The sequence below is a fragment of the Anser cygnoides genome, chromosome 4, assembly GCF_040182565.1.
Source record: "Anser cygnoides isolate HZ-2024a breed goose chromosome 4, Taihu_goose_T2T_genome, whole genome shotgun sequence".
Taxonomy (NCBI): Eukaryota; Metazoa; Chordata; class Aves; order Anseriformes; family Anatidae; genus Anser; species Anser cygnoides.
In genome coordinates this window covers 76,623,992-76,651,708 of record NC_089876.1, presented here as the reverse complement: position 1 = coordinate 76,651,708, position 27,717 = coordinate 76,623,992, and the positions used below count along the sequence as shown (strand labels likewise).

The window sequence follows — 27,717 nt, the reverse complement described above, 5'->3', positions numbered from 1 at the left end:
TTTCATCCAAAATGGATCAAGCTTCAAAAATTATGAGGAAGGTAGACTTAAAGAATAAGTGCTAAATGGAAAGACAATAAGGAAAAACTACTTCCCTACTTCTCCCAAGGTGACTGAATTAAAACCAATGAAAATAGGAAATGAACCTTCCAGAAATACAACCATGTTCCTTAGTGGTAATTTTTGAGGCTATAGGAGCAAAACCATCCAAGCACCTAGCAAGAGTTTCCTTTTACTTTCTATTATAATAGTTGTAGTGCCAACAATTTTTTAAGATTTATTATTATTGTTATTTTATTTCTCTTCTATGCAGTTCTACAGGATATCCTCATTTCACCTTCTGCCCTGCAGTGCTGCATCTCGTTGTGCCCCCTCCAGAACCATATGGCAGCACCCCCTGGTAGACTGGAATTAACACAGGTTTCCCACGGCTCCTTTTTTGAATCAGCTGCATACACCAGCTTAAACGGTTTGTAGCTGTTGCCTTCTCCCAGGCAGCTGCACTCTGGACCTGGTTGCTCTAATGCTTTAAACACAGTGAAGGGGGTGAAGAAACTGATCTCATGGACTGTTTGTTTCTTTCTGACCAGAGCTTGTGGCTTTGGATGAAAAGCTTCGTACAGGACTTGGAGGACTAAGCATCAAAACGTCTGGTCAGCACATGGACTTCTCACTTTGCATCTCTCTCTTTCTCAAGGTATGTTGATGGTGACATACCTGCCTTGTGCTGCAGTAGTTATGGAGTTATACTGCCCATGCTGCATCCCTAGCCTGTGTTAGAAAGACATTATTTTCTATCTAATTTGAGGCACCCAAAATGTAAGCATATGGTTCATCTAGTCGCCCAGAGTAGGACTAAGGTGCACAGTGTCTACGTGTTGTTTTGGACACAGAGGGATATCCCACCACCCGACAGCCTCTGGCTGCAGGTCTCCTATAGGTCCTTGTCACATCTGGCTGCCTTGTGCAGCTGTCTCCCACACCCTGGATACCCATGCTTAGGCCACTAAATCCTGCTCCTGGATCCTCCTTAACAGAGCAAGAGAAGTGCCTGCTTGAGGTTTCAAACAAAAATTGATGAAGGAACAAAACTTTTCACCTCTGACTCTTACTATGACTAAAACATGGTCCCTGAAGCTTGCTCAAACATAGATCTTTGTTATTTCCTTCGAACTGTCTGTGTTCTCTGCATTTTGTTTTTCCACATTTGTCCAGGTTTAGACAGCCTCCTAGTTTATAACCACTTATGTTATATGGATAATTCTCTCAAGTATATTTTCGATACACATTTTAATTGATAAAAAAAAAAAAAAAATACTTTCCCAAAGTACAGCAGCCACCCAGAATAAACAATGTGATGTGTCTTGCTCATTGTAAACTTGCTTATGCATTTAATTTTATTGATTTCATGCACATTAGCAAAGTTATCAACCCTGACCTGACAAGAAAAAAGACGGTGCTGTAAGGTGCTCATTCAGAGACTACGCAAATCATTATGCAGGTTAGACAGTGAGCCAAATTCAGAGACTGCATTTAAAATGATGTAATTGCTTATGCACCTGTACTGTGCCACAGAGCTGAATCTGAGCAGAGAGGTCTCTCTAGTCTGGGGTTTAAGGCCCATAAGATACCACTTACAAGTGCATTCATACCATAATCAGATTTTTCATTACTTGTATGTGACTAATCAAATTATCATCCTTTATCAGCATCTCCAAATGGTCTACTGTCCAGTTATCCCTAATGACTCTCGATGATCAAGAAAATGACAGTCTGTGTTCTTTGCCCCACTTATCGTATTTCAATATTATACCAGCATAAGTTGTGCTGCTCGCTTTTGCTGCTGAAGAAAAGCCAGTGCACAAGCCATGCTACTGTACAGACAAACCTTGACAGAGTGCAAGATCCCCAGAGGTGAGGGTGCTAGCTGGCAAACAACTCCCCAAACACCATTAAACCTAGGCCTGTAATTCAACATGAGGACTGCATGCAGGCATCTAGAACCAGACACACAGATGCATTAAACCTGACTCCTTTTTGCTCCCCAAGAGGCTCATACTTGATTACTTATGGGTGACTTACACTTTCTTAAACTTGCCATCTGTCTTTGGTTCACTTGGTTTAAGCTGATCCTACTTACATAATAAGGGATTGGAAGGGAGCAATGCAACACATAAAACTGGCAGAGGTTTTGGTGTTATATGAGAACCATCTCCAATATCACACTGGAGATGGTTTTGCATCACTGCTACTTACCGTGACATGTTTTCCTATCAGGCAGCAGAACAAAACCTCTTGGGCAGGTGCAGTAATAGGAACCGGGGATGTTCACACAGCCCAAAGTACAGCCATGATTCCAGAAGCCACATTCATTGATATCTGAGAAAAGAAACATGCTGTGTCAGAATAAGGTCATCGACCAGCATCAGGGAATTGGATTAATGAAGCAAACTAGCAGTCTTCCAGACTGTTTTGCCCATTCATTTTATAAAATATATTGGTCCTAGTAAATGCCAAAAAAAAATCAAGTTTGCAGACCTCATTCAAATAAGCTTCAAAAACCTTCTAAGTAACCTATTCACTATGTATGAGTCCAGCATAGGTAGCCAGAAGCAAAGTATGCCATCCCATAGAGAATCTGGTGCCAGTTAAATCCTGTGTGCACACCAAAAATTCACATTAGACACTTTATTCAGACAGTAATTTTTTTTTTATTATTATTATTTTTAAAAAAAGGCTCCAACGTGACTTAAGTAAAATTCTCAAAACACAGAAGTGGATTAGAAGCTTCCTTTCGGAAAACAATACTGGCTAATTTCCTGAGAAAAATCCTGAAGTGGATGGGTGGATGGCTGTTTTAAGTGCTATAAACTCGTAATTTTCATGTCTTTGCATCTTTTCAAATCTGGTTCTGTCGTGAAAAAAGATGCTTCTAAAAGTTGTAACTTAACTATAATAATAATATTAAATTTTGATTAAAGCAATCCAGATTAAAACATTTACACCCATTAAACATTTACACCCATTAAAAATTTACACCAACTGGAATTTTTAAGACCTCTCAGTGTTTCATATTGCTCAATATAAGAATAAATAAAGTAAAAGAACAGAAGAAAATTTTTGTCTGATGGAATAAAGCTGACCGCAGATCCATATATTACCTTCACAATACTGCTTATTTCGACTTAAAACAAAGCCACTAGAACATTTACACCGATGGGTCCTTGAGTCTGGCCTGCAAGTTCTTCTTCTGCACTTTTCTTTTGTTATATCACAGATTCCTCTTTCTGGAAGAACAAACTTAATGTAAATGTAAATGTAAATAAAATGGAGTTCTTACCACGTCTGTCTTCTGCTCAAGGAGGAACTACTTTGATCAAAGATGCAGTGACATGTCCTCTCCTTCTCAACAGCTATTTGCTCAACCTGAGGAACTTATTATTATTAGAAAACAATCTCTATTAATCTTGATTGGTAAAATCAGGCCAAAAAGTCACTATAAAATTAAAGTACTTGTAGGAATAAGAGTAGGTTTTTATGAATGGTCATTTCTAGCTCCACATCAGCACAGGCAGATCTGGAAAGAGCCTTGGAGCAGGGGATGGCTTGGTTTGGGTGAGTAACTCGAGTGGCTACGAAACGGAAAAACCAGTGTAGCAGGCTTCATATGCAGCCAGTTATGAACAATATTGTGTGCTATCAGGCTCTGTAAATCACTCAGAAAAAGGAGAGGACACACAAAAAATGAGGGAAGAAAGAAAAAGTCTGGAAATTAGGACAAAGCAGTGCTTAGGTCTTACATTACTTAAAAAAAAAAAAAAAGCAAACAACAACAAAAAAACAACAAGCAAACAAAAAAAAAGCCTGGATAAATGACAATGACCATATTTTTCTTTTTAAAATTATTAGTACAGCCTAGAGAATCTTTGTACTGAAATGGATCCTGGGTTCCTGACTATTAGAAATGCACACATTATAAATCTTGTAGTCAGATTTAAAACTCAAAATGTTTTTGATGCCCTAAAAGGTATGTACAAAGTTTCTTCAGAGGAAGCAGAAAAGAGCACTCAATAGGTTTTCAGAAGCCTTCCTGCTTTTCTTGCTTCATAGAATAAGGCAAACAGGTACACCTTCCATGGGAAGGACTGGGAGAGCCATGTGTCTCTGCTTGGCTGTCTTTCACAGCTGGTGCTTTCATAGATATGCAACACTCACAGTCTTTATTTTTGTATCACAAACTATTATTTTTGTTTTAATCTTCCTAATCTTCTTCTGGGGTTGCTTGCCCCTTTTCCAAGCTAAGAATAGATGAACTGTTGTTACTGGACGTGGGTATGCAGCCACCCACCCACAACTCTGTATTTGCCCTGTGTTGTTTGTGTAGCAGAGGAAATCATAGGCTCATACAGGCAGGGAAGATATTTGTATGCAAACAAATTTCTTGCACTATTTCCACTTTACCCTCTAAATTCCAAGAGATGGAAAGCAGCATAATATGTGAGTTCAGTGTTTAGTCTTCTGCTAGCCGCAGAGGAGAAAATGCTGGCCATTTGTTGGAATGACAGACCACATCTATAGAAGAGTGAAATAATTTCCTAGATGTAATTTTCAGACAATTTCAGCTTGGCAGAAAGCATCAACATTGGACTTATTTAGATGAAGCCGACTGACTTTTCTCTAAAAAATTGAATGAAAAATAATGAATGGATGATTAGATGGATATTATCTACGTCATTAAGCATGTTAGGCTATCAGAGACTTGAATTTTATGTAGTTTTATCTTCACTTCTCTTTTTGTAGAACCAGTTTTGAATCTATGTTACTGGACCCTTAATCTTTGTCCCTGTTGTAGTCAAATCAAGCATATACCATGGTGGGGTGTCTGACTTTCAAATACAGAACTCATTACAGAGGTAGCAGTGCAAGTACATGCAATTTCAAAACAATACAAATGAGCAACAAGATCATCTTATGCTTATCACCAATATGTTTTCTTGTTCCTTACTTGTACCATTATTGGTCTAATGAGACCTAATAAACCTGGATGTTACAATGGAAATACCATAGCAAACAATTTTGCAGTCTAGGAAATCTCAGAAAGATATTCTTTAACACAATAATTTTAGACCTCAATATTGCCAAAGCAATATGTCAGAAAAAGAAGAAAAAAAAAAAAAAAAAAAAAAGGAAAGGGGAAGGGAAAAAGAAGAAAGAAACTATCACATCTCAAAACTAGAAGTGAATAGTGACTAAGTTATTGATCAAAGCTTTAAGATAATCTTTTCTGGAAGAACAGCCACTATGAAACATATTTTCTCCACCACCACCCACTCCATCACCTTTTTTTAAATGGAAATGGGTGTTTTCAAATGATAGTCTGATACCAGTATCTCACACTGGAAAGAAACACAAGGTAATTCCTTATGTTAAAAAAATTAAATAATATAATTATCCTGAGTGTTCTGAATATCATTTCCTCTTAATTTTAACCTGTCAGAGAAGACTTAAGAAAAAATATCTAGAAGCAGCCTTTTAGATTGTAAGGTAATTTAGGTGTCTTATGAGCCATTAATAAAAGTGAGAAGAGTATTCCAGCAGCCATTTATAAATACACGTGCTGACTTCAAATCTAGGGTTAGTTATTGAAGGGGCTTGAGGTAAATTGGAGGCCATCTTCCAGCTACTGCCATACCAAAGTTGTATGGGGTTATAGAAAACCCGTAGGAGAATTAATGCTCTTCTGTCTATTTATTGGTCCTGATCAATTCAGGAAAGCCTTTTGAGAGAGAAAGGGAAGAGGGAACATAAGGAATTTAAGTAGTAAAGTAAATAATCCAAAACTCCTGTCAAAAATCAAGTCCTGTCAGTTGAGCTCTTCTTGTCAGTTCCCTTTTTATCTGAAGGAACTCACTTTTTATCTGTTTTAAAGAAGGTCTGATAATTCACAGCTGACACTACAGTGAAACATACACTTTCTTAGCTTGTACAGAGCATCCAGTTAGTCGAGGTATGCTTTTATCTTCGAGTTTCTCTGTTGTAAGATCAGCTATAAATCTCATTTGTACTCCAGGCTCATTAGTCCTTCTTTTATCCCAGTTCTTGCACTGGATAAGCCAAGCAATGTACATGCAAAGTCCAAAAGGTTCATCTGGATTCAGCCCGTTAAGCTTCTTTCTACTCCATCACTTCCCAGACATTTTTACAAGAAGGTATTTGGAATAAAAAAGAACTATTGCTGAAAACAATTACTGTCATACTTTGTAAGACATGTTAGAAATATAGGGCTAAATAATGCAAGGCATTTAAAAACACTAGTAATTAAATTATTAAAGGAAAGTGGGGAACACCTCTTTCCAGTGGAAAGAGAAGCACTGGAAAGCAGCACGTTCTGGAGGAAGGAGGGGAGTTAATCTTCTGGGAGAGGAATAAAAGCTAAGTGCCCGTAGTCAAAGTGCAACACGATGCATACTCTTATGGAGAGAACATATGAAACATGACCCTGAGGTTCAGGAGACTGCTGTCATGAACTACCTTTCTTGGTCACTATTCCTCCCTCTCCATCTTCCTGTAATTGTAAATATGGTGACAGACAACACCCAAGGGGGTTTCCTGAGACTACGCAGGGCCTTCCAAATCTCTTTGCAACCACCCTAAGCCTTGTGTGGGCATGTCACCATGCGCGCCCTTTCCTAGTTTCTCTGTGTGAGAGCACCAAGTGTGTAAGCTGAAGAAAGTGCTTTAGTTTGAAAAGATGACTGTTTTCCTCCAAGGAAGCACAGAATAGGTATTGTCTCTGAATGAAGGCTCCCTGCGTTTACACACATAAGTATGATTTCCAAGAGCACTTTTTATTCTTTGTGTCAATAGAACTTTGCACTGCAAACAAAGCATTTGAAAGTGAAAGTTCCCTTAAAGATTTGATTTTCCCACTCAGACCAAAGTTAAGGAAGGAGATACAGCATAGTATCATATAAAGCTGTCAGCTGGCATGAAGAAAGATGAAGCCGAATACAGTAGAAAGGTGAAGATGAATACAGTAGGTATTTAAAAATTGTTCAAGCAAGACATACACAGTTTCATTTTTGCTCATACAAACACACACTGCTTTCTTCTAATGTTTTTATACCACCTCTACCTCTGGCAACCCAAGACTCTTCACTTCGGAGTTCTGCAATCATTGCTTGACACTCCCAGATGCCTGCCTTCTGTTTGCTCAATTCTTCATGTCAAAGCAAAACTGGTGACAAAGGCTGTTCGATTAAATCAATAATACTCTACATCTGCTTTCCAGAGAACAGAGAACAAGACATTATTTTCCCTGGGCACCTCCCGCTTCCTACTGTCTCAGCAGGAATATTCAGGCAGGGTAAGCGATTCATAGCCAGCTACTTTCACCTCCTGATCCCACGGTGAAATGCAGTGACATGGACACCTCACAGTGTAGGCTGCAACCGATAGTAATTAAAGACACCTAAAGCTCTCATTTGATAGTTACTATGGAAACTTCAGGTCTGTCTCAAACAGGATGACTCTTAATCCAGTCTTTTCAAAGTGAAGCTGACACTTTCGCACTATCACTTGCAGGGCACACTACATACTTCTTAAAAAACTTCAGTGCCGTAGTAATCAATTGGAGGTATTTAGATGTGCAGTGCATTAAAACTTCCAGAAGAGAATAGACATTTGATGAAGATAATCTACACAAAGAATTTAAAAAAAAAAAAAAGGCAAAAAAAAAAAAGCTGTACTCTCTGCGCATTTACTAGCAAAGTATAAAAAATATATTTGTGAGGAAAAATGAAGAAAAAAGAAAAGACAAGGAGAAAAACACATTCGTCTACACATATATTCAGATTAATGACATGAGTAGTTCATGCTCAGCACACATTTTGCTGAAAATAAAATATTACTGTAAAAGATCAGAGTGTATTACATTATTACTCTCACAAATATAGCTGTATCATTACAGTTTACTTACCAAAATCCTGGAGATCTGTTCTTGCACCTGGCTGTCGAAATGGATGCACCACTTTTATCTCCACTGGTGGAAAAAATGATGGTTTCAGGCTAATTGTGACTACAACTTTTCCAGTATACTTGTTGGCTCTCCATATCATACCAGATTTCAACTCTGAATAGTACAGGTGGTCAGCAAAGAGAGACATACCAAGCAACTGATGTCTACAACAGAGAGAAAACAACATGAGATGGCACATTACCTGATCCCTGTCTATTTACTCACTATACATTTTCTGACCATTGAGTTCAGTCAATTCACTGTAAATACCTTTTATTTGTGTTCCTCTATATATATCTTATGTCATCTTATAGGTATATATGACAGTCAGATGAAGTGCCAGAGACAGCCCCAGAGCCCAAAATCTGCAGATTTGCAAGAAACACCTGCAAACTGGTGGGCACTTCTCACCAGTTACATGAACTGTTGTTCCAGACTGACCCAACTGACACGGAAAGCCTAGGTATCACCCTGCAGCCTGTTGAACCCAGCAACTAAAATGGGCACCTGCTTTGTTGAAGGATTTAGGCCAGGTAAGTCCCCCTGTCTCTCAGTTTTCAGTGCCCTTTTTGATGGGCATCCCTCCCATCAGGAGCGCGCTCAGCTAGGCAATGGGGAGCAGAGGGGTACACAAAAGTTGTATAGGACATTTTCACCACATCTGCTGACGTTTGCTGGAGAGCCTGAGCACAGGGCGTTCTCCAAGCCTCCCTGACCAACAGCTGAGGAGGACAACAGGCTTAGGGAAGGATAGGAAAGACCTGGTGGAGCTCAAGCTCTTGAGCATAGCTCAGACACCTGAGCTGACCTACCGTGACATTGGACAAATCATTTAATCTCTCTGCTTTTGGCTTCTCTATCTGCAGAAAAAGGCCACTAATAAACATTTAGAGAGGATTTCTGAGGATTAAGTGGTTATCGTTTGCTAGCTTAGAAGATGGAGTACTCAGTGGCAGTGTTATCCCTGCAACAGTGTCTTTTTTCCATTTTCAAATCTGTAGTTTTAGATCTACAGTTACACGTCATTTCTGCTACACTTTGTACTCCTCATGGTGTTATAAAATGATAAAATAAAAGTCTTCCTTTTATTTGGATACCCAGGAAATGAGTGTTTTATTTCTGACAAACTCAGAAAAACTCACCGGCCAGAACTCTGAAGCAAATGAACGGCTCCTCCATCATAGTCACACGATCCAATATGGGAAATCTCCTTCCCATGGTCATGCTGGATCCAGTAGAGCCTTATGTCAACCAAGTCTAGTGAGATGGCCTTTATCTTTTCTGTGGTTCTTAAAATATTTCTCACATCATTTCCATTGAGAGATGCTCGGTATATACTGGAAACTGTGCTGTCAGATGACCAAAATAACAACCTGCAGGCAAGAGAGGCATGTTTTGGAAAAAATATATGTATATGTTTACAAGATCATATCACTGCTACACATTCCTTATTTAGTTGCTCCTGTATACAGAATTTTTCAGTCTTACCACAGTGCTTCCAGAACCAAAACTAATCATAAAGCCAAAGGCTTTCTCAATACACATTGACCTATTTCAGGAAAACCCCATATACCTCTCCCTTAACATAACTCTATTAAGAATGGAAACATTTTTGACAACAAAGCATTGTCTGTTTAATGGAAGTACAGTTACCACTACATTTTTGCTACAGTTGTTTTCTTGTTTTAATAAACAAGTTTCTATCAGGGACTCTATGACACCGTTCAGGAAGCAATGAGGTATTTGAAATTTATCTCATGTAGGTCAAGCAGGAATCAGCCCAGCTTAACCATGAAGTGGTGTTGTCTCTCTCTCTGCTTTGTTCAGCCATGCAGTCAGTGAAGGAAACTGGAATAACCACTCAGATCTGCAGGGGGCTCCTGCAAACTTAGGAAAAGGCACGTCTTTGAGGCAGCTGTGCACTGCCCTCTGCCTCTGGGGAGGAATCCATCTCCAGAAATTCTAGTCCAACATGTCACACAGTGGTACTTAACTTAAAAATACCATGTCTATTATTGTTTTCATTTATTTCTACCTTCTTGCTGGTTATAGCAGCCAGACTATGCTGTCATTGAATTAAGACAGTCAAAATGCAGCTCCAATACCCAAATCAGTTATGCACTGAAGCTACTTATAGCTCAGGTTATTCATGGATCAGAACCCAGATTTACTGATGTGACTAAGGCTAGCAACAGTTCTTCCTTCCAACATGGCAAGTTATCCGTCATTATTGTATATTTTATTTTTTAAGGTTTGAGTTCAGATTATTTGCTTTAGTCTCTTATACTTTTGCACAAAAAACTCCAGGAAGCTTTATGATTTTGCCTTGTCTTCACAAAATTAAAAGATTTATATGTATGAAACAGTGTGCCATAAAGTCAGCTTTTCTATATTTATGTAAACTATTGTTATAAGGCCAAAAACAGGATTAGATCTCACCGGTAAGGGACTGTACTAAACAAGTAGGAAGAATCAGTCCTTGCCCATGGCTTTTCCTCACTTTTACATGGTCTACAATTATCATATATTATTAATGTATAGGCAAAAACAGATGGCCACAAGAACAGTCCAATTTTCTACTGCCATTTTTAAGCACTTCATTAATATCTAGTTACATTTCTATAACACCTGCTATTTAAGAAATTTCAGTGATCAGGAAGGTTGGATAAATGCTAGGATTCACTTTTTATTAATAAGGAAACTAAGAAACGAAGGTGGTTATAGTCTCTGTGCACATCTTTTGCAAGGCAGCATGTGGACATAAAATGGTATAAACAAACAGAAAGACAGAAGAAAAAAGATTAGAGAACAGCTTGAGTAATTGCCAGCATTTATCTTCTTTGCCCTCTCTTTCCCTTTATTTTGAATCCTTACTTTTCATCATTCCTAAACACCATTCTCTCTCTCTCTCTCTCTATATACATATATATATAAATCTTATAGCTATAGTTGCATTATTAGTAGCAAAATAATCTTATCACTGCTAATAATCTTATCCAGACCCTTTCTTTGAGAAAAACTGTTATTAGGATATCATATTGACCTTCATTACTTAAGAGTTGCACATATTTTAGGGAAGACACTGTTGTAATCAGATTTAATGCATGTTTATATCTGCTGGATAAACCTACTGTTTTTTATTTTTTAAATTCACTTCACATTAAAAATAGAGCCCTTAGAGTTTGCATACAAGCAAAATGCACTAGGACATAAAAATGATGTTAGACTCCTTGGAGCCTACTTTCTTTACAGTTCATTACTGGCTTACTGGTCTTTCAGTAAGCACATAAGTACAGCTTCAGTGCTTGGTGAATCACACCTAGGTGAATATACGCACTTGAGTCTCCACAAACTTCTGCATGAGTTCAGCAAATACACTCTTATAATGCTATTTGTAACATGTCTTTCTGTGGCATTTGACAGTGGACTTAAGGACCCGTGAATATTTCCAAAACTGGTAAGTACTATATTAAAAGCAAATCAGCAATATGTATATATATATAAAGGCTGATGTTCAGGTCTTTAAAGCCTACCCAAATGACAAGACTCCAAGGAATACTACTAATATTACTATCATCAGAAAACTATTTTATGTATAAATGCAATATGAAAATACACACAAGTCTTAATATTAAAATATTTTTACACAGTGCAGAGCAAGCTTACTGCAAGCTAAAAGTGGCAACAAAAATGTGATTTTGCTGTACCATAGCATCTCAAAGTCTCCTTATCTTTTATTTTCACAGACTTGAAGAGATTTACATGTCAAGAGAAATTAGCATGGAGAGACCACTGTGAAAATTCATATCAATAACTTCTGAGGATGCCAAAACTCTTATTTAGCCATGGTTCTCACTGCAAATGGCTTGAAGCTGAAAGAAGCATTTTTATGAAGATCAAATTACTGATAACAAAAAGCAGCAACTCTAGAATCAGAATCAATATTCAGAGCTACTGAGGAACAAAGGAAATAGGAACTTTTGTTTGTTTGTTTTTCCTGAAAATGCACTAATTAACATTCTAAGTATGCCACGTTTGGAGCACAAGGGACTCCCAGCATTTGCAGGCATCATAGCCCTTGGTGCTCCAGTTCTAGTTTCTGTTACCCTGAAACTTTCATCGAGAAATGACCAGCACTGCTTCTTTTCCCTCAGCTGTCCTCACTAGCAAAGTTCTCCCTGATGACCAATAGGTATAGATTCTGCATTAGACTTTGATGGGCTTTTCTCACACTTTTCTCTGGTTCTCTCATATACTTGTCAATATTTTAGCCTATTTTGTCAACGGTCAAGGAGGTATTGGGATACAGATAACACACTGCACAGAGTATCCTTAGAAACCACAGTCATATTACTTGACATATTTTGAGACCATTTTCATGAAATTACTAACCTAGTTAAAATTACCTTTGCTCTGCATCAATGGTAATCTTTGTGGGACGACCAACATTTCTTAGAATAACTCTGCGTTTCTTCCCATTCATGTCTGTTGCTTCTATGGTTGATTTCTGCTTGTTGGCCCAGAGGATGTCTTGATTTATCCAGTCAATAGCAAAGCCTGAAATGCCTTTGTCTATGTAACACAGTCTCTGTAAACAAGCAAAAAACAAGTTTGCAAGAAGCATATGTAATAATTTAGGCTTGACTTTCAGTATAGGGACTACTGTGCTAGACTGAGGCTTCCCATCTCATTCCACTGCCTGCTTCATTTTCTCTCAGACCTGTAGTTATTTCTCTTTCTTATTCTTTAATCACTTTCATTTGGTCTTTGCACTTATACATACCCCTTCTGAACTGTGTAACTCCCTAAAAAATGGAAAACTGTTCTCCATCAGCGATACACTGGACTGATCTTTTAGCTACAACTTCTTCCTACATTTCACAAACTAGGAAGTACCCAGACCTGCACTGTTACAGATGGGGGAAAACCTAACACACTTTTGCTGGACCCTGATTCTTAAAAATCAGCATAAAATATATCAGTTAAGACTCCACATGGGTACAACAACACTTGCAAATTCTCTCCAACAAAAGAAGGCTCTCAGCACTAAAGTGCAGCAACAACAGCCTGTCTTCCCTTTTAATCAGCCAGAGGCAATGAACTGCACAGTTTTTTTCTGAACAAAAGATGCAGTGCTAAAAGAAGCATTTATGCAACCATAGAAACCATTAAAAGACTGGAGAAAAAAAAGAGTAGGATTTCAAGCACATTCCACTCATACCATTTGTGCCAGTTTGAGTTACAGTAATCTGGAAGACAAATTTCCATAACAATTAATTTAAAATTGATAGAAGTATTATTGTCTTCAAAGCTTCAGTTTGTCTCAATATCCTCCCCTTCATTTGATCCATGGAAAACACTACGTGTATTGTGAATGTGAGTAAAACAGCATAGACTCAGGACTAGAACTATTACAACACCAAAACCTGTTTAATTAGTCTGAAGTGACAACCAATGAACAGGAACTCCAGAACTGTACCTAAAGAGCAGGTGGTTTTTTTACAGGGTTTTATGCCCAGGAACTCAGAAAATTTCAGAGAACTAATAACTTTACCTCTCGCTTTGCGCCAGTCAGGTGAATTCTTTGCAGAAGTCGCCTTTCTGAGTCTACCCAATACACTTTCTCTTCTGTATAATGAAAGTCCATAAGTGTTGACAGACCAGCATCAGCCACCAATCTTTCGTGATTGGTCCCTTCAGTGTCAATTCTAAAGATGGCACTTCCATGGCTAAAAAGTAGGAATGGTAGAGGGTCTGGTGTGGAGAAAAATAAATAAATGAGAAACTTATTAATAGATAGAAGTTGTGCTTTTGCTACATTACATTAAGTTCTCATCAGTATTGTACTAGGAAAAGTTCAGGATCTAACCATTTCTCTCATATTTAATGAAGACTTTCCAAACACATCACAGAGTGTCAATATGATGTAAACATAATGGTCCCTTCACGTTTATTGCTGAGAATTTTTTAGGTTAAAAAATATGAGTAATGAAACTGAGACTGCAGAAAAAGTTGTTACCACTAATTCCAAACCCTACAGCCTAGTCAGAGGTCAGAAGAACCATCACATGCATGCCAGCAGATGTTGGAAAAATTATGCCATGGATGCATCTCCAAGACGAAAACCAATTCCAACTATTGCTCCGTAGCAGGAACTTTTCACAAAGAGATGGGCTGGGGTCTCACTTTAACTGTCCAAACAGGGAAACTGAAGATCCCAAGGTAGGGCAAAGGAAGAAGCTACAAAATGTGGAGGTTTCTTGTGACATAGAGGGATGGAGGAAAGCAAAGGATCCTTACTTGAAACTCCTACAGCTCAACAGCAGCAACTCATTACAAACAAAAATTGTATTCACACTGACTGAAAGGTATAAGCATATCAGTAAGCTAACATGAAATATTTTAAAATGAAAAACTCAATCCATTTATGACCCAAACTCTATTAATCAAATTAAGGTTGAAGTGATGAGCAACTAGGATGGGCCAAACAGCCTTATCATGGCCTTAAAACCAGGTGGTAACTATGGAAGGAGTTAGTGGGTTATAATGGTTGGTGGGGCTGCAGATTACACTAAACCAATTTTATCAAGTCTTATTTGTTATTTTTTAGGGTATCATCACAGGACAGGGTTAAGATCATCCAGGAAAACTTAACTGCATTTCCAAAACAGAATGTTTTTTGTTTAGGTAATTTGAATATCATGGATATCTATATGGTGTGTAGCAGAGGAAAGGAGTTTTTGGGTAGCCAGCCACATTTTAGTCTTTTCTAATATTATATCTCAGAACACATAGCTCAGTCTTCAATTTACCACTAAAACCACATTCAAAGAAGAAAGTCCCATTATGTTGGTAATTGGGGGGACTTATAACCTGGTTGCCTGAAACAACAGATCATGGCACACAAAAAATGCTCTAGTCAGGCAACTTTGAAGTACAATTATTAATATAGATCCAACAGAATGACAGCTTTAAAACCCATCTAATCACTTGTTGAATTGATTTTCCAGGAATGCAGAAGTAACTCTCTGCTTACCAGGGATGGCTGTCATCAAGGATGCACTGAAATCAATTTCCTTGCACATATGCTTTTGATAACTAAACTCATTTTATTAATCAGTTTTGCAACCTTTTAACTAAGTACCTTCATTATTAACATGAAACATAAGGCTTCAAACTCAGCTGACACCATTTCTACAAATTTTAGCCAGGTGCCATACCTTCACCATGGTTGCAAGGTTGTTTGATGCAACCCCCTTCACAGCAGAGGAAAGGGACCAAGTTTGATTTCTGTGGTGAACAACAAGTTCTGACGAGCACTCAGGATGTAATTTACTGCTATTCACAAGGACGGTGGTCAGCTTTCTGACTTCTATACTAATACACTGGTGTTCATTTGGAGTTTTCAAGGTATTACCCAGTTATAACAGCTACTTCTGGGATGTTAGTGTCTCCCTTTTTCTGCTGCTATTTGTTCGGAGAAACCCCATGTGAGAATATTTAAACTATGAAGACTTATTTTACGTAAATGAACGGTGAAGTGTAGCAAGGTTGATTTATCTCAGGAATTTGACAGCTGTACTGCCAGCATTTTTGCCAATTAGTTGACCAAGAACATTTTTATACTGTGTTTTTTTCATTTCCGCTCTCTGAATTTCCCACCTGGAACCTGTGAATGAGGACTGAACAAATCTGACTGCAGAGGGGCGAGCCAGATCTGGGACTTAATTTTATCAGGGGTTTAATGATCAGATAAACAACACCTGCATAAAAGACCTTCCAGTATTTAAAACACGAGGACATATCACTTTGTGTACCCCCAACAGAAGAATTTATACATAGCATAAGGATAGGGTTCCTTATCCATCACGGTAGCTCCTGATCCATCACTTCTGGTGCTATAAAGGTTAGTAATAACTTTAAAAAAAAAAAAAAAAAAGGGTTGAAAACTTCCAATAATGTATAAAATAGGATTATGCTTTGAAAGATAGCTGAGCAGAAATATTGTTGTAAGTTAACAGGTTTGTTTTTGTATCTCTTCAGTTCAAAAGTGAAGAGTTCAGAAAATATTCTTTAAACAAAAAAATCCATTTAAAGGACTAAACCTATTTAGGCAGGACTGAAAAAAAAAAGTCATACTTTGCTATCACTAAGAGTGATTCTAGGAGCTGACTGAGGTAACTGTGTTGGTGAAAATTTGGGAGCTGCAAAGAATATTTCTGATTGTTGTACATGGTCCCATTGACTACACCCAGAGGGACTGGAGTATATCTCCTACTTCATGGATCAAAAACCTGTCCTGCCATATCCCATCTCCACAATAGGGAGAGTTCCAGGTAAACACTAGACAGAAAAAGAAAACCTGAACTCCTGGACCAGAAAGGAGTTTTAGCATATCCCAGACAGGAACCAAAACCAGACATTCAGGAAACCAAAATGGAGAGGTGAACTTCAGAGCACTCCCACCTCGTATTCTAGATGCAATATAAAGTTAAAACAATTAATAAAATCTAACTAGATCTTTTTTTCTATGAGTAGCATCAGTGCAGGACGAATTAAGGTTATTCAGAGACCATAACTATGGATGTTTTCCCCTCAGAAGGGCTAAAAGCTTACAAAATTTGGATGCAGCTTATGTGTTCAAAAATCAATTTAAACTTTTGGGACAATAGGAAAGGCCTCACAGTAGCACTCATGTTTATTGTGATTATTTCCTATGGACCAAACCTAAAGTAAGGGCTTCCTGCCTAACATTTCACAGCACTGTCCCTAACCTAAATACACTAGACAGACATCAATGCCAACAGCCCAAAAGACTCAACAGTAGCAAGACCTTATGCATTGCCCTCTGTTCCTGGAAGTAGTAAGGAGAGGAAAACAGAGAGAGAGTAGCTTTACTGAATAAGAAGTCTTCATTTGGTTTTATTTGTTTTTGTTTGTTCATTCTTCTTTCCACCACTATATTTTCCATTCTTCACCATCACTCTTCTGTGGCATCCACTTCCACTCTTGCCACCTACCTGCACAGCAGGAGAGGCAGTTTTTCCATCAGCAAACCAGAGCACCCCAGTTGCTGTCCAGAAACTAAGTCAGCATTGTGAGTTGAGACCAGACAGGCATGGCTCACTTCAAAATATAATGCCAACTGCTAAATAAATCTAAGACTCTAAAGCTCTGTTATAATCACCAAACAGAAAATGACCTTACCATTCGCATAGCAAGACCGTTTGTCAATATCCAAGGTGTAGCCAGGCAAACAGGAGCAGATATAGGACCCTGGCACATTGATACAGGTTTGGCCACAGGCTCCCAAACCACCTTCAAGGCATTCATCAATATCTGAAATGTGGTTTTGAACAAATCAGGACAACTTGATGAGCAACAACAGTACAAAGCAAACAGAAAGAATACCATTGGCATAGAAAGCTGATAACAAGCTAGTTAGAAAATGTGAGTTCTCATCATTAAAAGAGGAAAGGAGAATATCTGTATTGCTTTATGCATTGGTCTCAGGATCATTTGCCTTGCTTGTTTTCACATGCACAGTTATTATGTGTAATTTTTTGAGAAATTACCATTCTCCCTTGTGTCTGGACACTCTGCACAAATGGTCTCTGATTGCCCAAACACAGGGAACAGACTTATCTCGTACACAATTTATGTCATTTGCATTATCATTTGCTATGCAAATGCTGCCTGCAGCTGCTTCCTTCTATTGTTATCCCTCTTTCCACAATAACATTTTTGCAAATAAATTACCAAATTTTGCAAAACAGCAAAGCTGCAAACAGACTGCCACAGCACTGAGCTCCACCTTGAGCTCATTTCTGAGTTCTTTTAAGTTTCAAAAACACATACAAAACATTAAAAAAAAAAATACCACTACATTCTGAGAGCAGTAAGCCCAAACCAACAAACCAAGGCAGTAAACAAATAGCAAACAAATTAATTAGAAATTTGACTTTTAACTGATAGATTAAGCTAAAACCTTTGGAAATTAGAAGATATTTGATGTATTTATGGTGTTTTATTAGAGTTTGAGACAATAAATATGGTAAGGAAGGACTTCATTTTCCAAAAAATGTCACCATTGAGGAGCACATTTTACACTAAGGGAGAAAGAAGTTGACTCCTTTGGCAGTACTCAGCACCACAGATGGCTGGCCTGGAAGGCTCAAAGAAACTTCACATCCTACTGAAATCAAATGTATCTGATAGCAGCTTGCTGAGGTTCTTGGCATCTGGAGTACCATACCCTTGTGTATTTCTTGGACAACCACTGTGAAGGATGCTCTGAGGAGCAGCTTCTCCCCTGCCCAGGATCTATTCGATGTCAGTGGCTTTACTTCTGGGTTTTGTCATTAGCATAAATCTGCATTTGTACATACACGAAAAAGGAACCAAAATGAATTCTTTTCAAGAAACACATTTGATTAAATCACTAGAGGACACCAGACCGTTATGAGAACTACTGATATGTATTGTTCTATGTATAGCTTAGAACATTTTTTGTCTTTATTCCTGGTGAAGACTTATATCAAAGTTGTTAAAGATTGTGGATGTTTTACAACCATTTAATGTATCTGTACAGTTTAGGGAATGTTTCTGTGGCGTTTTCAGAGTTTTTCCACAATGTATGTTCCATATAGCAGACAACAATAATAATTTAACAATACATAAATAAAAGCACATAACAATGTGGCAACATACAAGATGTAATCAGACCACGTGCAACTGATTTTTGTTGATCAGAGTACGAAGGTAAAACAGAAGCACTTCCAACAACTTAATTCCATAAAGCACTTTAATTCTAAACCCCAATTTTCTTCACAAAATCAGCTTTCAGGAGCATATTTTCCCACACATACTAGGGCTGCACATGCACATGCCCTCCAGAAAGGTTTGAATAGAAGTTTGAGCTACCCGGAGTTCTGCCAGTTCAGCCACTCCTGGCTATTGCCTGGATGTCTCAAAGAGCTCTTTGATAGCCTATACAGGAGGTGACCTCAGCTCATTGACAGTGTTCAGACATGATGTATCTCACCCTGAAGCACTGGTTTTTGAATAGTAATACTAAGCTGGATGAACAACAAGACTCAGCTGATGAAGGCTATAATATAATTCACGTCAGTCGATATAATAACAATAGTGGCCTGTTAAATAAACCTGATGTTACTCCTTTGAGGAAATCACAATTAGGGGTGCTAAAGGCAACTGTGTAGACGTAAGATTATTAAAGACAGACGTCATTTGAAAAAGCAATGTGAAGCACTAATGAAAGAACTATCATTCAGTCACAATAAAGAGTACATTAAATAAGAATAAAAAGATAGGCCTGACCTGCAGATTGTATCTGGAAGACTGCTTACTCTAAAGAGGATTTGCATTCATTCTAGACAAATATCTGACTGCTTAGCAAGTTACAGGACAAGAAAAGTCAAATCAAAATACATATACACACAGGAGAAATGAATGACAGTGGGGAAACAATTTTACTTCTGTATACGGCAGTGGTCAGACAATATTGGAATGCTCCTTGTATTTCTCAGATATAGTTTGTTAAAGAATCTTGAAAAATTAGAAAGTGGATACAATAAGGTTAAAAAGTATGATTTGAGGGTAAGAAAAATAACTTTTCAGTGAGACACAAATATCTCTGTTTAGTTTATCAAAAAGAAATTTGGGAGAGGACTTGATCACAGTGTACAAGGGTCTTCACAAAGCAAAAGCATCAGCTTTTCTAAAGGACAGTTTAATCTTTTGCAGGAAAGACTTAACAAGGACCGATGGCTGAGCCCTGAAGCCAGGGAAATCAATTTAGAAATTCAATTCACATTTAACACAAAATGTGATTCACTAAGGGGACTAGCTACCAAGAAAAACTGTGAAGTTGTGAAAACCATCAGTGGATGGTCTCCAGGCAAAGCCAGAATGGGGAGACATGCTTTAACCAAGCACAAGTTACTGAGCTATGCACCAAGGTAACTGGGCAATGGCCTGTGATTTACAGGGAGGTCTTTTCCAAAAAAAAAAAAAAAAAAAACCTTAGGAGAATTTGACCATAAAACCATCCATCAGGTGAAAGTAGCAATAGTAGCAATGCCTTCACCTGCATGCACTCTTTGTGCCAAAGCGAAGCACACAGTCGCATCCTGCTGTGGCTGTTTTATGTCTCCTGGCAACCACTTCCCCCAGTGGGAACTTTACCCTGTGAAAGAAATCGGCTTAGGAAACACAAAAGCTGTCTGCAGTGCCCTGACAGCCAGTTCTGAAAGGAAGAATGAGGTTCTGCTCAGCTCTCAAAGGCTTCTTTATGCAGAAAATGCCTTGAGAATCAGCAAAAACGATGAATCATGTCATCATGATGTTGGCAGCCCTCAATGACTTTGCATATAAATATGCCACTTTGTTGAGAGTCCTGAGAAATGCTCTGATTGCAGAAGGTGAAGCATTAGTATGCCTGGCAGGGACACAGAGAAACCACAGGGAGCCAGAGGCCACCTTTCCTTATAGCCCCGAACACATAGATTATGTACATAAAATATACACGTGCAGATACACACACTCAACTTCACTCAAACATGGTTCCTGTGGAGTTGAACTGGGAATGAATTCAATCTGCTATACCCAGCCACCACCATAATCTTTTCAACAAAGTTGAACACGAAATTTCAGCTGGGTTACAAATGCTCCAGCTACCAACAGGTCACAATAAGATAGAAGTAGCACAGCTCAGTATCTCTGCTCCCAAGTTCTTAAATGAGGTTCAAAGTACAACCTAATCACTCTCAGTTTTTGCTAGGGTAGAGGCTGTGGAGTGCTTCTATACCGTGGTAAGAAATATAATGTGAATGCAATAAGGTGTTTATTAGCTCCTGGACTCTTCCAGCCCCAGTTCAGGGCCATTCTGCATAAAGCAGAATCAAATTTAGAATTGAATTCAAATTCAGAAACCATTTGTAAACATTTTGAAGAAAAATGGAAAAAAGATCCCAAAGTCCTATGATATCGTTAGTTTTCTACCTTTCTGAACTCAGATCTCAAGAGTTCGGCCACTAGAATGGGAAAAAAAAAATACACTTTTTGGTTGTTGTTGTTTTACCTTATAAATAAATTGTATGCATAAATAAGTAATTTCTAAATCATATCCAAGGCAAAAATTTGAAAAAAAATGTAGTTCTAGTGAGCCTCTACTTCCCAGATCATGTAGTTCAACTTTCAACATAGTGTTATTGGCTTGCCTTTCAAAGACGAATTTCATGATGCAGTTATCTGTCCCTTTTTGAAAGGCATCAGCAAATATTGTCATCCAGCTCCAGCAGGTTTCAAATTAGATACTAGAAAGTAGATGGGTTTTGCTCAAAACAGAACATAAGATTAATATCTGCTATTTTCCACTGAAAAAGACATTTTTTCATTTCCAATGAGAAAAACATTGATGAGTCTTAGTCACTGGCCCTGGAGTCTACTCCTCAGCCCACTTCACAATTAAACTTCATGTGTAGTATGATGCCATTTCTGTCATTTCTTGTGACATATTTACCCCCTTTCTATTTTGATGCAGTTTCTTACAGCTAAGGATAGTATTCGTCCACATTCAGCTGGATCCAATTTCCAGAGAATTCAGTGGGAATCTTCTCATGAATTGGCCTTTGGGCTCAGACCCATGTTGAAGAATTCCCTTCTGTTATTTGGTAACAATATTTTCAGCCCTCTTTTCCCCAAGGCAATGGAATATGAAGTGAGCTAGATGGAAGACAACTACTGAAAAGAAGCAAGCAGACATGCTTCGACTGCATCTCTTCTGAAAAATAGGGTTACAGTGGGGTTTCAAAAGGATTATCCCTAAAGCTATGTCATGACAGGGGTAGACAACACAGCTCCTCATTTCACTGTCTCTTATTGCTCTTTACGCAATACTTGCAGGGAAAGGGTAGCTGTGAATCAGCAAGGTTTTGACATTTCATATTCTTCAGAGTACAACATAAGAGGTCTTAACAGTGTGTCTTCAGAAGGCTGTATGGAGCAAACTAAAACCAGAACTTAGCTAACTAAGGTGAATTTAAAGACGTAATACAAATAGGAATAATTTAATATTCCATAAAACCACTGTTCTATGACAGGAGAGTCGTGAACAGCAAGAAAGAAAGGAGGAAAGTTTGAGACACAGAAAGAAGCATCTGACTAAAAGAGTAGACCTAGATAGCTGCAGTTGTCACCTTCAATTGCAGCCTTTAGCTTTGTAGGAACGTGTAGCATGCTAGCCCTGAAGAAGTGACAAGGGCTGATCAGATAATGTCAGAAGTTAGCAGAGACCTGCAGAATTTAAGGATCTATGGTTAGGTACAACTTTACTAGTGTGAGTTGTGTTTGTTTTTTACAATTTTGTTTTCTGATTTTTAAATAACTATCTTTCTTCACCTTGAAAGCTTACAAAATGAATACTTAAAGTCAGCCCTGAAGCCAAGGTACAGCGTTTTTATATATTGCCTTTCAGTATTCAGAAAATAAATATATTTACCTTGGGTAGCCCAGGGCTAACAGGCACTAGTGTCTAATCTAAAATCAGCAATGCGAGGGGCTGCTCTATGGGTGTCTTCAGATAAACATTGCCATCTGGGGATTTTTATTTTTGTTTCAAGTAAGGAAAGCATCTGTATACCATGAATGTAGTATATTTATATATATATTGGTATTTATACCATTATAAAACACAGTGTTGTTAAAGCAGTACTTCAGGAAGGGACAATCAACTACTTCCAACAGGCGTAAGACCCATCCCCTGGTGTACCGTTTATGCTTAGATGGTCAAACATTTTAGAAACAGAAGCTGTCCCAGTACCAACTATGTATGCATCTTTACCTTGTAGGAAGAACAACTGTGTGGCCAAGATTATTTTTCTTTTAGAGGTAGAAGGTCCTGTTTTCACTAGAGTCTAAGGAAGATGAGTCATTGAATGGTAACTGAGTCCCCAGTCTTTACATCAGCTTAAAATAAATGATTAAATCAAGATGACAATGTCAAGAATTGCAGAAATGCTTCCAATAGTATCATAAATTTTTGATAAATGGATATGCTCATGCACCAGACTAGCCTTATTTTGACCTCATGATTTGTTCTCCCATACTTTGTCTCTTATAAACTGTGCTGTTCTGGGCTACGTGCCCCTCTCCCCCCCTCAAGGCCTTTCCTCTCTTGGCATACCAAGTCAGGATTCAAATAATCTCTCTTAAAATAACTGTATAAAATTATGTGAAACATTTAGGGTTGGATTTCACTATCCTTCCACAGGATGAGAAGGCCTTTGATCTTTGAATACCCCAAGAAATAAAAGGAACTAATTAAGAAGCAAGATATTTAACAACGTAAGAAGAGCAAAGCCTAGACCTTCATCTGTAGTGGTAGTATGGAAAAACGAATCTAGAAAAGTTAGAAAAACACTTCACAGCAAGTGTTGCTTGTAACAGCTCTCTTACAGAGAGCAGGCACCTTCTCAGCTGAGGGTAGCCCTTAGGGCTGGCAGGATGCCACCACGGTCACGGACGACACAGAACACTTTACAATTGGTATACTTATTACAGCTCACTGAGAACGGTCGCCAAGCCACAGTTCAGCTTGCTGTCATTGTTCACAGTTCAGTAGTATGAGTCATGTCTCCCACTCACCACTTTTATCCCCACTATTACCTTCAAAGCCTGCCCCCAGCTTCCTACCACTTGCTTCCACTGCACACCCTCCATCTCACGTAATTAATGAACTAGAATATCATACATCCGATCTTCTGGTCAGAAGGGAACTTGAGCATCAAGCACAGAGAAGAGGGGAAATCCAGCCATCAAAGTATCCTTCAGTCTGATATTTCACTTCAAACCTTTGCCTTTTCTTAATCCCTTGCAAATCTCTAATAAAAAGATACCTTAGCACACCTCATTTTTCATTTATTATATGTTACACAAAATAGCTCATAGCAATGTCAGCTCTTACTCAAAAGACTACTTCTATTACTACTTCTTACACAGTTTGCTGAGTTACTGTCCCTTCAGTTTTGGTGTTTTACCTAGAATCCCCCCCAAGACTAGTAGAGCAACTGAAACATCTAATTTTCAACAAAAGTTTTCTCCATTAATGGAAGAGTGATGCACATTAATTTGCAAGGTAAATCAACTGAACTTAAAAAATAAAAATAATCCTGTAGCTCTTTGAACTTCAATATTTAGAGTTCATTTTGGCCTACAAAAAAAAGCCAACCAATATACTTCATTTCAGGAGGATTGTCCTGAAATGGAGGTGTCAACTGGGCAACCCAATAATGTAGAAGTCATAACTAATATACATCCTAATTAGTTCATGGAAACCAGGTTCATATCAGCAAATAACATGGACCTATAGAAAGGCTCTGTAAAGTGCAACAATTGTTGAGGATCTGGCATACAGACTGCATACATTTCAGCGTGGGGTTATGGAGAACCAGGTCTAGTCTGGGCCTGTGGACCAAATGGCTATCAACAGCCATGAGAATAGATGCTCTCCTAGGGTACACCTTCTGGTTTATGTTGGCCTAAAGGGAACCCAGTCCATGCACTCTGAGACTACTCCATAATATTAACACAAGCATTAGTAAGAGGCAGCAGTACAGAGATTTGTTTCAGGAGGGTGTTCCTCATTTGTATTCAAGCATCAGCATCGAAGTACCCTAGGTGTGTTTGGCTCTCTGACAAACCTTTGGTCAAGTCTGTCATTTGTACACAAAAAATGCCTAGCTCCTCCTCTCTCAATATGAGGGCATTTAACACGCATACTTCTATTTTCTGCTTACAAGCTGGTATTTCTTGGCAGAGCACACAGAGAAGGCACCTGTTATTAAATCACTGGAATCATGTCAAGAACTGAGTCAGGGCCTCTGAAGCCCAAGCAACTAAGGCAAAAGCATTAACTCCAAGTATTAGGTCTGTTTGCTGGGCTTCCAGGGAATTTCCTCATCTCCTGCCCCAAAAGCCCACAACTTCACTGGCCCTGGCTTTCTAAAGAAATAAATAAATACAGAAAATTGGCCTTCAGGGTAGCAGGGTGAAAAGAAGGGTTCTGTCATGCTTTGTCTTACACTTGGTAAAGAATAAGAATCTGCATTTCACATGTTCTGAGTCACTGGAGGATCATTATACTAATAATAGCATCATACATCTCACTCAGACTTTAGCACTGCTGTATCAAACACATCTGTGTTTCACGTATTGTATGAGACACTCATTATACATTATCACACATCTACACCTACCTGTATGAACACAGAACAAGTAGTTTTTAAAATTATCTAGCCCACATCGAAGTATATCCCAATACATATAAAAATATTTAAAAATACTTTCTTTATAAATATAGAAATATAAAAATACACACATGCACAAATGATACACATATAAAAGCACAAATACATGTGTGGATGTGTCAAAAATAAAGAGACACTAAAGCTATGGAAAGGAATTTTAGTGACTAGCATTCCGTTCAGACCTCTTAATGATCATATAAATCTTTATCCTGCTTTCTGATAGTTAAACCGACACACAAGTGACTGATTTCTGAATAACAAACTAAACAAAATGAGTTCTGTTCATTATGAGAAGCAAGGGATACTGAAAAGTTGCTTTATCAATTCTGCCAGTACAACACAGTCTGGTTAAAAAAGAAAAAAAAAAATCATTAACAATTATGAAGTTCAATTAAGAGAATACAAATGCGGCTTTCTTATTCTGTGAATGGTCAGCTACTTACCTATACAGGCAGAGTTTTCAGTCTTTAATCTGTATCCATTAGGACAGTTCCAGTGCTGCAGAGCTGAGAGGCTGACAAAACCAATTTTAAAAACCACTGGCAAAAAAGCAACAAGGAAGAGAAACATAATCTTGAGGTTTTTTTAAACTGTTACTAGAGAAGAACTAGCTTGTACGCAGTCATATCCAGGACAAAATGAACATGTGTAATCCCAAAAGGTTTCTGCAATCTCCCGCTTTACACTCAGACATCTTATCACAATACCAAGTTTTATCTTTGCCTTGCTTTTCTTGTCACTTTAGTCCTTACTGTGTCTGACTACAACCTTGAAGAAATTCCTGGGAGATTTCTTCCCCACACACGTCGTTTTCTCTCTCTCTCTCGTTTCTTTTTTTTTTTTTTTTTCTTTTTTTGGAAGCCAAGTATGAAATGCCTGACACTCTTGCCACAAATTTAACACAGCTTAAAAGCAACACTCGCAAGGATCGCTGTCATTTTCCTCCCAACAAGCAAAGCTGCTGTTTAAATCTTAAAAGCAAAGAATTTAGAAAACTTCACCGCTGCTCTAAGTGAAGTACAGGGAGTGAGATCTCCAGGTACCGTCCTCCAAAATGCAGTTGCTTTTTACGTACAAGCTCGGACGGACTCCTCTTTGCTTTTTAAAGCTCTACTTGCCCCACCTCTTCTCTTTTTAGTACCACTTGAGTGAACCCTGTGTTTGCAAATAGTAATGTGGTCAGTTCCTTACTACAGGGAACCGAGCCAGAATGCTGATACCCAGCCACCCATAATAAATACAGTCTATTTAGAAAGGCAGCCCCTCATGCTTGAGAAGTACCTACAGCGTGACAGCTAAGTTTTATTTCTCATGGACTGTAGCCTGATTTATACCTTGCCTGTTCAATCGTGATTAGTTGCATTGATTTTAATATCATCTTGTGTTTTACCACCAGAAACAAATGTTGTCTTTAAAACATTCTATGCAAAAAGGAAAAAGAAAATCCTTCCAGTTTCTCCAGTAATGGGAAATACAAATTGTCTTAAGGTCAAATTCAGATCTAGGGTATGCGCCTGTGATTCTGACATCTGACTTCTGACAACAAGAAGTTGCAGCCACCTCTCTCAGGTCTGAATTTGGCCTTTCTGCAGTTCCAGGAAAATACCTGCTGCCAGAGACCAAGGTAACTTGTTATGAGCCTGCAACTCCCACCCACATCCCAGTCATTTGTATGTGCACATCAGTGTTGTAGAAGGCTACTGCTGTGGTGCAATGCATTTTTACACCTGTTTTGCTGATGTATATGCACTAGAGAAATTCCAGGAGCATCAGTCTCCCAAATCAGGCACAAATGCAAGTAATTTGCCCAATTTTGAATGTGCTGAGATTTAAGCAGGTGTTTAAGTATTTGACTCCACTGGGCTTTGTTGCACTAACTACTGTAATGCATTTTGGTTCTCTTGCTTTATTAATTATTATTATTATTATTATTATTAATTATTTCCACAGTATTGCACTAGGATAAATGCTAACACGACAGCTGGGAACAGCAGCATCAGACAGTACAGACAGTAACCTGCAGCTGTGCAGACTCTCTCCCTGAGAATTTCCCTCCTCTATATTGGTCTGAATCGATAAGAGTCCAGACTTGCACTGACAGAAAATAAGAAGCACAAAAACTGATTATAAACTGGACCACTCTCCACTAAAAGCAACTGTTTCTTGATGGTTTGGGTCTGTGTGTAGCCACATTCTCTTTGCTCGATCTTCACTGCTGCAGCTAACGCAACTAATTAAACCCGGACTGACAAATGGGAGCCACGTTTTCATATACTCTGCTCAGAACTGAGTCTCTATTCTGCGTGCTATAAAATCCAATAATAGTAATGTAAATTATGCAGGGCCAGACTCATGCCAAACAGTATTTGCTTC

General features: G+C 38.4%; 1 protein-coding gene across 3 annotated transcripts in view; it reads right to left on the bottom strand.

Annotated features, from left to right (window-relative positions):
* EGF (epidermal growth factor) overlaps positions 1-26,426 on the bottom strand; it is a 65,422-nt gene extending 38,996 nt beyond the window's left edge. For 2 of the 3 annotated variants that reach the window (XM_013185388.3, XM_013185389.3), the window contains exons 1-8: positions 25,788-26,426; positions 17,225-17,356; positions 13,572-13,771; positions 12,424-12,605; positions 9,160-9,390; positions 7,979-8,181; positions 3,162-3,287; positions 2,257-2,379 (exon numbers count right to left, since the gene is read on the bottom strand). In XM_013185388.3, the coding sequence (XP_013040842.3) occupies positions 2,257-2,379; positions 3,162-3,287; positions 7,979-8,181; positions 9,160-9,390; positions 12,424-12,605; positions 13,572-13,771; positions 17,225-17,356; positions 25,788-25,914 (1,324 nt within the window). In that variant the 5' untranslated portion in view covers positions 25,915-26,426. The remainder of the gene's footprint in view (positions 1-2,256; positions 2,380-3,161; positions 3,288-7,978; positions 8,182-9,159; positions 9,391-12,423; positions 12,606-13,571; positions 13,772-17,224; positions 17,357-25,787) is intronic. The other variant, XM_048066372.2, reaches the window with a different exon arrangement.
* Between the last annotated feature and the right edge of the window lie 1,291 nt (positions 26,427-27,717).